This window comes from Mustela erminea, chromosome 5, assembly GCF_009829155.1.
Source record: "Mustela erminea isolate mMusErm1 chromosome 5, mMusErm1.Pri, whole genome shotgun sequence".
NCBI classification, from domain to species: Eukaryota; Metazoa; Chordata; class Mammalia; order Carnivora; family Mustelidae; genus Mustela; species Mustela erminea.
In genome coordinates this window covers 55,755,533-55,768,794 of record NC_045618.1, presented here as the reverse complement: position 1 = coordinate 55,768,794, position 13,262 = coordinate 55,755,533, and the positions used below count along the sequence as shown (strand labels likewise).

Sequence of the window (13,262 nt, the reverse complement as noted above, 5' to 3'; positions counted from 1 at the left end):
CTAACTTTCTGAAAGGACATGAACTGACACTACGTATTTCCTGTAGTGAAAAAAAAATTGTTTATCCCTGTTGATTTAATCAAATGCACATTTTTAACTTTCAGAAGAAAAATAGTAGGAACCAATCAAGACTTAAATATAAAACTGATAGAGAAAGGTAGATATATTTCTTCTCACTTCAAAATATTAATAAAAGGATTAAAAAGTGAAATGATCACATTCTCTGGCCTCAGCTAACCTTTCAGAGTCTCACAATTCTCTCATCTGTTATAAAACAGAGTTTGAACGTTCCAGTAATTAACAGTTATCAAAGATAAAGTTGTTTACTCTAGCGGTGTTCATTGTCATCTTCATTTTTAGCCACTGAGATGAGGCACTAGGTAGGACTCTGTGGGTCTCAAGGATCATGTGCTTGCAGTGTAACCCAGTGGCCACTAGGTGGTAATATTGTTGACTGGGGTAGCCATGACACGAGATCCATAAGGCATGTCATCTTTAATGGAATTATTTAAATACTTGCCATCAATAAGATGTAACTATAGAAATTACATTTACACTTTAAAAATATTTTAATGGTGAAAGAGTACAATCCTGTAGAAAACCATTGCTTTTGGTTTTTTGTTTTTCATTTTAGTTTTTACTTTCAGAGGAGATGGACAAGATGAACATGATCTTCCTTCTAGTACTGAAGACTTTTCTCTGGAATTAGTTATTATTTGCTGTATGAATTTGGAACTGCAGCTATTCACACCACTGAGAGAGTAACACTTCTGCGATAGACTTTCTGAGCTCCCCTCTCTGAACCATCTGATAAGATGGTGATAAAATGAGAATGTAACAGGAGCAGCAGGTGCTGACAAGTAGGGGGCCAGGCTCTGTGCTGAATGCTCCCCATGCATTATCTCATTCACTCCTGGGCTCCTACCAGCGCTGCCACCATTCCTCTACAGCAAAGCTGACTCAGCAGAAGAAACAGATCTGTGTTATTTGAAGGAACGAAGAGAGCTTTCCAGAGTCGTACAGTATCTGCAAAATCACGTATTATATGATATGTATTCTGCAAAACAACTCTCAGAAGGCCGTATAGGTGTCAAGTTCTTCCAGCATGAAGAAGATACTAACTGAGTAATTCAAAGAGAAGTCATGTGATGGCAACTGCAATCCATCACTGATTAAAACCGTGCTGATAGTTGTCGCAAATCCAGAGAGGAAGTGGTGCCGTGCCAACAATTACATGAACCAATTTATCATGAAAACAACTATTATGCAAGAATGCAGGGCTCAAGACTGAGTCCATAAAATACTTAAGTACTTGTCACCACAATTCCTTCCAAAGCACAGATGACACTTGTTGGTGTTGCTGCTGGGGAAGGTAGAATGAGGACTTTCTAGTAGGAGTCCCTCGGGAGTATGCTATGGCAGGCAAGTCTGCTCTTTTCCTATTTTTCTCATTTAGATGGTGAGAGAAAAGAGTTATTTCTGGTTACCCACAACAGTCCTGGGACCCAGAGGAACATAAGTGATTTTCCAAGTTATTAGTATGGCACAGTGCCAAAAGCGGGACTGAGATCACACTGAACTTGAGTAAGTTACCGAAATTTTCACGGTTTCCTTATCCGGAAAGTCAGTAATAACAGCATTAGCTTCAAAGAACTGCCGTGGGGATTATCTTGAAGCTTTGCGCTTCAACTGTTGAAGCCAAGAAGCAACCTCCCAGCTCCCTGTCTGAAATGAACACTTGAAGGAAACTTTCAACCAACTGGTGTTTCTCACAGCAGGCAGGGGTGGGATAATAATTATGCTCTAAAAATAACAGATTGTATTTATTAATGCCCAAAGGTCATACGACACAGCAGTTTGGTCTCCTAAGTTTGGAGCTGTTGCAGCCGGCACACACGCACATAGGCTCATGTCTGTCTAAATGGCGGCCGCTCTAGAGAAGACCCAGTAAGAGTTAGTAGTACTCATCCGACCCTTCGCTGCAGACCAAACCACCAACCACTTTTCTCCCACTAATCCATAGTCATGAGACACTGCTTAAAGACAGCAGACAAAGCCTTTCTTTCAAAAATTACCAGTAAGTCTTAAAATAACATGCATCCTTAGGAGAGTTTTGATCCTGAAAATCACTTTAAGATAGAAATGAGTGAGAACTGGCACTACCCTGTGGTTAGGTTTAGACGGTGGCCTCTGGGAGGGTGATCTGAGATGGAGATCCCTATACTCTCATTGCATGTTCAGGAAAGAGTTCATCGAAAGACCTAAGATACTTATCTAATGATGAGGTAAGAGGACCCAAATGTAATGGAGAACAGGACGATGGAAACAGGAGACAAAAAATGAGGGAAATGTAAAACGCCTTATATACCTGAGCAAAGAGGCCTCTTCGTGGACATTGTAGTTAGAGCCATCATAAGAGTGTGAGTGAACCATGAGTGAAATGAGTGATGGCAATTTACGTCCAGAACAAAGCACTTGAGAGACTTTAGTGTGTGTGTACGTGTGTGTGTGTGTGTGTCTGTGTGTGTCTGTGTGTAGACACACACAGGGAGGACTCTACTGTCCAGAGTCGCGGTGGAAGGGTGTTGAGGAGGAGACCATTGGGGAGGAGACCCTTAGGAAAGAAAGCCAAGGAGAAGGAAAATACAAAAAGAACTTTCTCAAATTTCCTTCTGGGTGGTCTAGTCCAGTCTTCAGGGGGAGAGGAAGAGTCTGTGAATCACAGCATTTAATTTCTAATTCCTTTGAAACTGAACGTGAAGGGCTAGGTTCAGCAAGTTAAGGCACCCCAATTGGTACCATAGTGGGAAAACCTGAAAGGAGAAGCAGTCTTGAAAGAAAAAAAAAAACAAAAAACATAAGTGCAAAGTATCACAAAACGTTGTTTTAAAAAATTAGTTGTTTAATTTTTTGAAGAGGTACATATCGATTAAAAGATTTATGAAAAGTCTGTGTATCTTTTCTGAACTCCATCCATCCATTTTCTACTCACTCCATAATGAACCCATCTGGTCATTTTCAGGGGTAATATTCTAACTGTTTAACAACAGCCTTGGTACCAACTAAATGTTAGGACAGACAACCTGCATGGTTGATATGGTCAGAACCAGCTAAATATCAGCCCCAGATTAGTTTCCTATTTGTCCTCTTAGATTTTTGTTAAGTAGTATTCATTTTTATTTTTCTTCTTTACTTAAAATGGCAATATGCCTACTTTTCTGATCCTTGTTTTCCACTTAAAACACACCTTAGAGATTCTTCCATGTCAATGCATAAAGACTTTCCTCATTTCTTAAAGCAGACGCTTAGTATTCCATCGTATGGAAGTACCGTAACTTGACAATTTCCTTACTGATAATCATTGAGGTTGTCACCAACTTTGTGCTGCTACCAACAATGTCTCAATCAGTAGCATGGTATAAGAATCACTTTGCATGTGTAACCATCTGAGGGTTTGCTTCTGACAAGTCAAAAGGCATGTGCATATGTAACCAGTAGATACTGCTAAATAGATCTGCCCATGGACTTTAACAGTTTATACTTCCACAAATGATGGAGGACAGGGGTTTACGGCACCACAGCACCAACGGAGTTCATTATCAAACTTTCGTAATTTTGCCAATCTTATCAAGATTGGAAAAATTGGAATTGGAAAATGGAAAATTGGAACTGGAAAATGGAATTTCAATGGAATTTCTTTTGTACTTCTTTTATTTTGAGAATGGCATCTTCTCATGCATTTGAAGAGCAGTTTCTGTCACTGTTCATATTATTGCCTTTGAATTGAATGTTGGTCTTGTTTCTTAACAACATCTTGGAGCTCTTATATATTAGGTACACTGATCTTTTGTCTATGATATGAGTTGTGAATCTGATATAATAGATATCATATAGATGTAATAGATAGATCTAATGGATATAATAGCATCTAAAGAAATGATCATAGGTGTTTTATTGTTGAGCTATTAACAGTGATGAGATATGTTAATAGACTTCCCAATGTCCTATCATCTTTACGTTCGGGAATAAACTCTCTTGATCATGAAGTATGCTGTTGTATTTAAAAATTTAAAACTAGAGTGAGATCGATCTATAGTTTTCTTTCAGAGAAAGGAAAAGAAAAAGAGAACTAGAATTTTTGGAGAGACAATTTATTAGGTGTTTGGCCAAAAAAGAAAAACTGAGAAAATTAAAGACATAAATTAAAGACTTAAAGGGGGGGGGTGAGTTGGGAGGAAAGAGAGAAAGGAAGTGGAGAGAGGGAGAGAGATACTAACTTTGGGATTGGGGGGCGGAATCGTGCTCTTTGTAGAAATTTCAGGGAAGAAAAACAACAACAACAACAACAAAGTAAACTGATTCAAACTAACCCTTTCAGAAAAGACTCTACTTAATAAACCTTTGATAAAATAGTAGCTCCACTTTCCAAAGATTACTGCTGTTTTACTTCAGTGACACAACAGACTATCTTAATTCTTGACCATCTGTTGTTATTTGGAGACAGTCCTGCTTGTCTTTTTTTGAAAGTGAGGTGTGCAAGAAGACGGTTTGTCCCACAGACAGTGCATGTTCCCCTGGCTAGAGTTCTTCCTTCTGCAAGCTCTGTAAAGGATGTAAGAATTACTGTTTCTCACAGGTTATACTGTCCAGATCATTGGTCCTTCCTTTTCCCTGTAAGCTTAATGCCTGAATATGCTGGGGCTGAAGAGATTAGTCTACAGTTTAAGATTCAATTATGGACCTTGCCAAACTAACCCAAGTATTTATTAAGAAGGGATTATATGCACATTTGGGACATAGAAAGATATTTTGATATCTAAGAGGTTTGATCACAGATGTGCATTATAGACCAAAAGTGCATCTCCCCAGATTCCGGCATGATTTACCAGTTTTGAAAGAATTTGAACAGGAAACTCACAGAGGGGGGAAAAAATAGCCTCCAGGCATCTTGTAAGATTCAGGGTGTTTGTTCACTAACTCCACAAATAATTATTAACACCGAATATGGGCCAGGCTGAGCCTGCTTCCATGATGTCAGGATGAGAGAGTGAATGCGGGGCCAATCTCAGAGGTCAGGAGTAGTCAGCTACTTAGGTAATCCTTTCTGCATTTGGTGTGGGGAAATTAGAGTTGCTGTTTTGCCTGTTTTTTAGTTCTGTAAATTTATCTTTATTTTTTAGAAAAGTTTCTGGACGTAAAGTACCTATCAATCTCATCTGGTCAAAGAACCCTGGGGGATAGTTTGAGGAACTAGGACTAGTCTGGCTCCTTCAGCCTCACTGGGATTTGGTTCCACTGGTGGATGCCCGCTAAAACTGATGCAGAAGGAGATGGGGCCAAGTGTGGGAGAGTGCTTGCTGGTCTTAGTGCCGGTTTAGGTTCCAGCCCTCCCTGCCAAAGCTATAAATACAAATGACCAATTTAACAGCATGCAAAGACCACCTACAAGATCTCTACCTGGGATCTAATCAGTTGCTCTGCGCCTTCTTTCAATTACAGGATCCCTGCCATGTTTATGGGGACTTTTAATGTGAGCATCACATTTTTGAAGGCCATATCATTATGAGTATGTTTGATCTGAGGGTGGGAAAACATGAGCTCAAATAATGCCTGTACAAGGTTACTCTGAACTGAGCTGTAAATTGGAATCAACAAGAGCCTACTGTGGGAAAGAAAAACCACGCAAGGAGAAAGGCCCAGATACCATGGATTGTACCTCTAGAAGATGGAGGCATTAAAATTACTTTCTATTCTGTCCAGGAAATGAAATGAGTTCAGAACAAGTACCAGAGTTTGGTCAAGTCACATTTAAGGGCATTCTGAGAAGGGCAGGACGACACAAAGACAAACACATCATTTCTACTTGAGTGTGGCAACAGGATATGATTTACAAGAGAAAAATGAAACCGTCATGATTGTTAGAAGAACTGAATTGCAGCTCATACAAAAATTAGTCGAACTATGAATCCCCTGAGTCACCATGTATGTGTGTGACTTCTCGGGAATAAAGAGCTCAATTGCTTAAGAGTTTCTGAATGATAAGACTTCTAATAGAAAACTGGCTTTCCTGCCAAATACTCAAATATTACAAAAGAATGGAAGTATCTTTTCTCAATTAGGGTTATTATATTGTGTCCTGTGCTTCGAAACTCTAGGACTACTGGAAGTTCTCACTTGACACCCTTTCTGTGGACTTTCTCATTCATTCCTATGACTTGAAATTCTACCTTCTATGGGACTGTAGTCTCATTCAGGACTCTCCCATGCGCCTAATGTCTCTACCAGGGTATCTTATTCGTATGTTAAATCAATGTGTTCAAAGTGTACTGCATTGCTTTCCATCCCAAATCTGGTTCTCCTTGTCAGTATCAAGCCAGTTATCCAAGCAAGAAAAAGGGGGAGTGACCCTTTTCTCCTGTTTCTGTACTTCAATTGGGGTTATCTCATCCTGTAACTCCTAAAAGCTTTATAAATGTGTCCCTTCCTTGTTATTTTTCTGGGACTGCTTTTGCTCTTACCATCATTTGCCTGGACTACTGTAGAATAAATTGATAGACACCCTTCCTGCCTTTTACTATTCCAACTCCCCTTCATATTGCCCTTTATAATGCATTTCTTAACAACACAAAGGCAAAGGATCCCACGCACCAAAACAAAGCAAACTCAGTGTGACTGTGTCACTCCCATACCTGGTACTTTTCAAAGGCTCCCTGTTGCCTATAAGGCAAAGTTCAGACTGTTCAGCAAGTCCTGTTGTAACTCTCCTCCCCTTTTTGGTCTTGTGTTCTTCCCCTCTGCCCTGTGATCTAGCCACGCCATGTCTCTTGCCATTCCCCAGATACTTCATGTCTTTCATCCCGAGATTCGCAGTGTTTTCTTCTGCCTGCAATGGCCTTCATAACCTGTCAGCTGAGGATTCCTAGTCTTCAGTTTCCTCGTCTGTACAACAGGGGGGTCATAGTGCTGACTCCAGAGACTGTCACGAAGACTGAATAAGAAAGAAGATCTCCCCACCATATCTGTGGTACAGCAGCGTTCTGCAAATGTGAGTGATCACCCACTGATCCGCAGTCACCGCCATCATTATCAGTATCATGGTTTTTGTCTATTTTTTTTTTTTTTTGGCGGGGGGGTCAAATCTGAGCAAAAACATCTTTGTTCCAAATCTTCTCTGACTTACCCGGAAGTGTTAGGCATTCCTCCTCCCTCATGCTATACGCCTCATTATGGCACCGTATTACATCAACTTCAAACTTGATGGAATGTTCAGATCTTAGCACCTGCTTTTGGTGGTACATCTTATTATTTATGACACGTTGTGATTTAACTGCCAGCAATTTTTCTTTCTTAGTAGCCCTTGTCATAATGATGTTTCTTAAAATGAACGGCATATTTAGACACAGACTTAAAATGAATGGCATGTTTAGAGATCCTATACTTAAAACTGTATAGTTGTTGTATTATACTGCATATTTACGGTGGGAAGAAAATTCGTCCTTCAGTGAAACATCCACATAGAAAAGGTGCTACTGCTTAGAACACTACAGCAGCCATTTGCATGTGCTGCAACATGGCAGAGCCCCACCCCTTGCGCCACAGGGGAGTAGCTGGATGAAGTAGCGCGCTGTCATCTCCTTCAGTGAAGCACCCACCCCCACCTGTGATGCCCACAATGGCCAGGACCAGAGCAAAAGTGGGGAGGGCTAGCTCCGGAAACTGCATTCCCATAACTGAGGCTTCAAGCTGAGCAAGAACGAGAAGAGGGGAGTGAAGGAATGAGATGAGAAAGGCCAAGAGACCATGCGTCTAGACAAGGATTGACCAAAAGAAATATATTATGAGTCACATACATCATCTTAAATTTTCTAGTAGCCATGCGTAAAAACTGTAAGAGTCAGGTAAATTAAGATTAATAATAATACCTTATTTTAAAAGCCAGTATATTCAAAATATCATTTTACTGTGTAATCAATATAAAAAATCAGCTCAACATCTTCATGTGGCTCGTGCCTGCCATGTGTATTGGGCCGCACAATGCTAGAATGATTTTGGCCAACTGATTTTTGACCAATGAGATGACAGTGATGGGCGATTTCAACAGTGGTTCTTTTTCACCACACGATATTAGGAATATTTAAGATTCCAATGGTACGACGTTTTATTTTTGTATTTTAAAATTCTGTCCAAATGGTAGCTTTCATTTAAATTCTTGCTGAGCTTTGCTTTAGCTGTTCGTGATTTCAGGTTATTTCTAAAGTTCTTCCTGACTTCTTTCACTGCACTGGTTCAGGGAGAACGGACTCCTTTATTCAGCTGGAGATCTTTTCTCAGTAAGACTCTTCGTGAGAGAGGAGCAAGGAGTGCCTGAGGTACAGCAGCTTCTTAAATAAACACTTTTTTAAGTTTAAGTAGGCTCCCTGGCCATTGTGGGGCTTGAACTCACAACCCTGAGAGTAAGAGTCATGCTCTACCGACTGAGCCAGCCAGGCGCCCCTGAATAAACATCTTTGAAGACACATTGATGGTGACCTAAGCTGGACAGCAAAGGTTCTCAACCTGGGCTGCACACTGAAATCACTTGGGGAGTAAATCAATAATGCTAAAGCCTGGTCCCACCCCCCAGAGATGCTGATGGGAGGTCTGGAGTTCAGCCTGGGTATCAAAGTATTTTAAAAACTCTCCCCCAAGTGATTCTACTCTACAGACCAGATTGAGAACCACTGGTTTTCCTAGAACATCTTACTGTGGCCACAGCCTTGCTTTTCTGACATATGGTCCAGTTTGTCTCCACTCAATTTCCTCTGTCAGACAGACCAGAAGTTTCTTGAGAAATCTAACAGAGAAGAAGCAAACACATAACCCCAACAATGATTTGCAAATTCCTTTTCTAAGGCACTGAAGATTTTCAAGGGTCTAAATCTGTTTGTACTTTCTCTTTCTCCCACCACAACAAAAATTAAGATTCGCAAGAGACGTGTTAAGACGCTAGCTGGTTCCAAGAGAAAGGAGGATAAGGCCATTATAGTATATAGGCCGGTAACACCTACAAACATGCAGCATAGAATTTTCCAGACGTAGAATAATAACTAGAATAAAAACAGCATCTAAGTACATATGAGCTTCATTTCAAGTTAATTCTACATAGGCCAAAAGCAGAAATGATTAATTTGGGGGTCAGCAAAAGGAAATCCTTCATGCTTTTTCTTTAGGCCATTTCGGTTATGTTCACATGGCATAACCCTAAAACAATGCATCTACTTCAACAAATCACATATAAAACATACCTAATCTTAGTCACATAACATACAAGGGATAGAATCACTGCTCTTAGGATGGCAGTTTGTTGGATGACACTGCTTCCATCATCCAACAGTTCAACATCCAACATCCAACAGGTTCAGCAATGGCCAAGAGAGAACTCCTGACTTCCACCTCAACAAACAAGCACTCATCACAAAGGAGGGAACAATGATCTCTGTGCCAAACAACAGCTGGAACGGAGTTCCTCTGATTCATGGACTGGGAATCTTCCTGCCAATTCCCAAGGTGGTTTGGCCATACTTTATGGATTCATTCTCTTTAAATGGTCTTTTGTGGATGATGTGGTATCATGCAGCCTTATTAATAAATAGAAAGAGCATGTTGGTACCTCCCAAAGGTTCCTACATGTCTTTCCTCTGACTTTCTAGCAAAGACATTAGCTTCCTCTAACTACCCCATGCTTTTTTTTTAATTGATATAATTGATGTATAACATATTAGTTTCAGGTGTACAACATGATCATTTATGTATATATTGCAAAATGATCATCACAGTAAGTATAGTTAACATCCATCACCATGCATAGTTGCAACATTGTTTTCTTGTGATGAGGACTTTTAAGATCTACTCTCTTAGCAACTTTCAAATACACAATACAGTATTATTAACGACAGTCACCATGCTAGACAATACATTCCCACTACTTACTTATTTTATAACTACAAGTTTGTGCCGCACACTTATTTTGTTTCACAGCATAAAGTGGATTGAGAAATCAGAATAGGGAATAACCAACAGGCACTAAACTTCCATGGTCACTAACAGAGATCAACCAAAGTTCCCTATTCTTGCCAAAATAATGGAGGAGGAACCCAACTTCATAAGATTTCTAATAATCGTGTCAATGCGGTAAGTAAGTGGTCTCTTGCGTCTACCAACCCCAAAAGGCTAATGACTGCCAAATGACTGGATGTGTGACATTCCCTTGGCCCCAATTTTCCATTCAGAAAAGGAATAAAAAAATACGACGCAAGTTTCCAAGATGCTACACTGTAAACCAGGGTTGGGATCACCATCCACCTGCTCAGGCTGACTCTGCAAAACCAAAAGGCATGACTGTATCAGCTCTGAACCTATTCATGTGTCAGGGAACACGTACTGAGAATCCCCCGGGGCTCCATGAAGAGACAGAGTAAAAGTCTTCCCTTAAAAGATTTATAAGAACCGGAGTAATGTTAAAGGATTTGACATATTAAGAGGGATTTGAAAGATGATATGGAAATAGGGGACAATTCTATCTACGTTGAGTACAGAACCATGGTGGGAAGGTGGACTGTGGAATCAGCAGAGCTGCTGGTGGTTAGCAGGGATGAAAGCGGTCGTGGGCCTCAGGGAAAGATCCGAGTTTCGTGTATGTGCCACTGACGTCATCCCCTACCTTTCTGGAAGAACTCTTCTAGCTTGTCCTTGAAGGGCTGGAGGTACTCCTTTGGTGACTCCTTGCATACCACGATCATCTGTTTCTCACTGGCTGTGAAGGGAAGTTTGGAATTAGATTTGCTTAAGAACATGTATTTGCTGAGCTGCTGCTTTGTGCTATGCTCTGCAGGATTCATTGTGCAAAATCCTTATCGGTCATGATTTATCTTAATTCCAGGGAAAAACAAACAAAAACAGACACAACACATACAAACGCACACACAAACATAGTGAGTTCACTCTACACCTCTCTTCGGGAACAAAGAAATGCACCACCTTCAACTTTCCTTTCAGAGATGCAGAGAAAGCTCTGACTTGGGACAGGAAAAGTATTATGCTTTTGTTCTCTCCAAAATTAAGGGAGGAAAAAAACTACCGAATTCCCCGGGGAATTAAAGGCCCTGATCCTCTTCAGATCCATACTCCAGAAACAGAGCTTGAAATAGATTTTGCAGCAATTCCCAGGCATCCGAATTGCCTGGAGCCATCCACACGCCAGGAGGAGGGCCAAGCCCAGCCCAGGGAAGCCCTCATTCTGCTTTCCATTCTCCCGCCCCTCCCATTAACACTCCCCTAACGCATGTGAAATTGTTTTCCGTGTGATTTACTTCAGAGAGAATTTATAAACACATTGATACATTTCTCGATATAATTTGTAACTTAGAATACAACCATGCCCCCCTCAAATCAGACAGTTCTAATTTGGTGATATGGAAACCACCCTAACCCACAGTTCCCCATCACAGTGGGAATGGCTGGAAATGCCCTTTACGGAGATGGGGAAGAGTGGCAAGTGGGATCTTTTTGCGGGGGAGATAAGATCAAGCGTGAACTCTAAGGCCTGTTAAGTTTTGTTTGGTCTGTGTGAATTACAAGGCCAAATCGTTCCCTAAAAGCAAAGTAGAGAAGATACAAGACGAGATAAAATTATGAGTGGGTGCTCTTTGCTAATTAAATTCAAACTCCGGGTCCTTTACGTCACAGTACTATTTCTACCTTTCAGCTCTATTTCCCACATAAATTTGACCAACTAAGCCAAAATTCTGCCACTTTTCTAAATGACGTCAGCCAACATTCCCACTTCCACATCTGCGTTCGTGTGGTTCTCTGCCCAATCTGCTCATATCACATATATACCTACACTGCATTTGACAAAGTTCCACTCATCCTAAAAACCCTCTCTGACATGCTGCCACCACCATGAAGTCCTTTAGTTTCCAAAGTTTTTGCAGCCTTTAAATTTCTCTAGTACCTGCTGTATGGTATTTATGCTTTACCTTTAATCATATTTATTTGTGTATTCATATTAATTCCTGTGAAGCCACCATGCAGGTTTTATTAACTTGTTCCCAAACTTCTTTAGAGAGTTCCATGCACATCTGGCCAAAAGCACATGATTTCCTCATCTTAACTACATTCTTATGTGAAGGAAGGTTAAAAAAAATTTAGCAGTGTTGACCCAAACTGAGAGTGGGCTTTCCAGGAGTGCAGTGTGACCTCCTCATCTTTCCCCGCCTTCCTCCCTTTCTAGGAGAGGTACAACAAGGGTCCCAGTCTCCACTCTGAATCGATGTGATTGTCCTAAGCTCATTTGAAAGGGTTCAGTGTTTTCTAAAGACCTCCCAAAACATCTACTTCTTAATGGCGCAAGGCACAAGCAAAGTAGCCAATATGATCTTCCAGATTGGGTCGCCTAGAAGTAGGAGATTGGTCAAAAAAACTCTGGAAGAGGGCGCCTGGGTGGCTCAGTGGGTTAAGCCGCTGCCTTCGGCTCAGGTCATGATCTCGGGGTCCTGGGATCGAGTCCCGCATCAGACTCTCTGCTCAGCAGGAGCCTGCTTCCTCCTCTTTCTCTCTCTGCCTGCCTCTCTGCCTACTCATAATCTCTCTCTGTCAAATAAATAAATAAAATCTTTAAAAAAAAAAAAAAAACTTTGGAAGATGTCTGCTTTCAAGAATTGGCATTTTTTTCCATGAACTTTCACAGACACATGAACCTTCCTGCTGATATCCAGCTATGATTCTGAGAACACAGGTAGCCATGTTTAAAACAAAGCAGGAATTTCTTACAATATGAAGTGGGAGAATCTTTTAAATCCTTTAACAAGCCCTCTACTACATTCAAATCCCAACAGTTCCACTTACAGAGAACTATTTTGCATAAACACAAATATATGGTGAGGCCTGCCTGTACTTCAGTAAGAGGACATAACTGAACCCATTACAATGATTTCTTGGAGGTCGCTTCTCCCTAGCCAAAGCAAAGCCAAAGGCAGATCTTATTTTCCCAATAACAAAAGCAAAACCTTCACTTCTACCTGAATTAAAAAGTTGATCATTGTGGCTCTCCCTTTGTCCAGGCTGTGGTGACAGAGCCCATGGGGTGCATCAAATAGCTCAGATTTTATTGAGGCCCTAGGGTGGTATGGTAAAGGGCTTGTGCTTGGACCAAGAGTTCTATAAGGCTCAGGTGGGCTGGGGCTTGTCTCTCTCATCTGCAAGATGGAGACCCCCTGACTGAT

General features: G+C 40.9%; 1 protein-coding gene across 21 annotated transcripts in view; it reads right to left on the bottom strand.

Annotated features, from left to right (window-relative positions):
- Positions 1-13,262, bottom strand: part of FMN1 (formin 1) — a 413,714-nt gene that overhangs the window by 81,223 nt on the left and 319,229 nt on the right. For all 21 annotated transcript variants that reach the window (XM_032343188.1, XM_032343184.1, XM_032343196.1 and 18 more), the window contains one exon: positions 10,700-10,792. In XM_032343188.1, the coding sequence (XP_032199079.1) occupies positions 10,700-10,792 (93 nt within the window). The remainder of the gene's footprint in view (positions 1-10,699; positions 10,793-13,262) is intronic.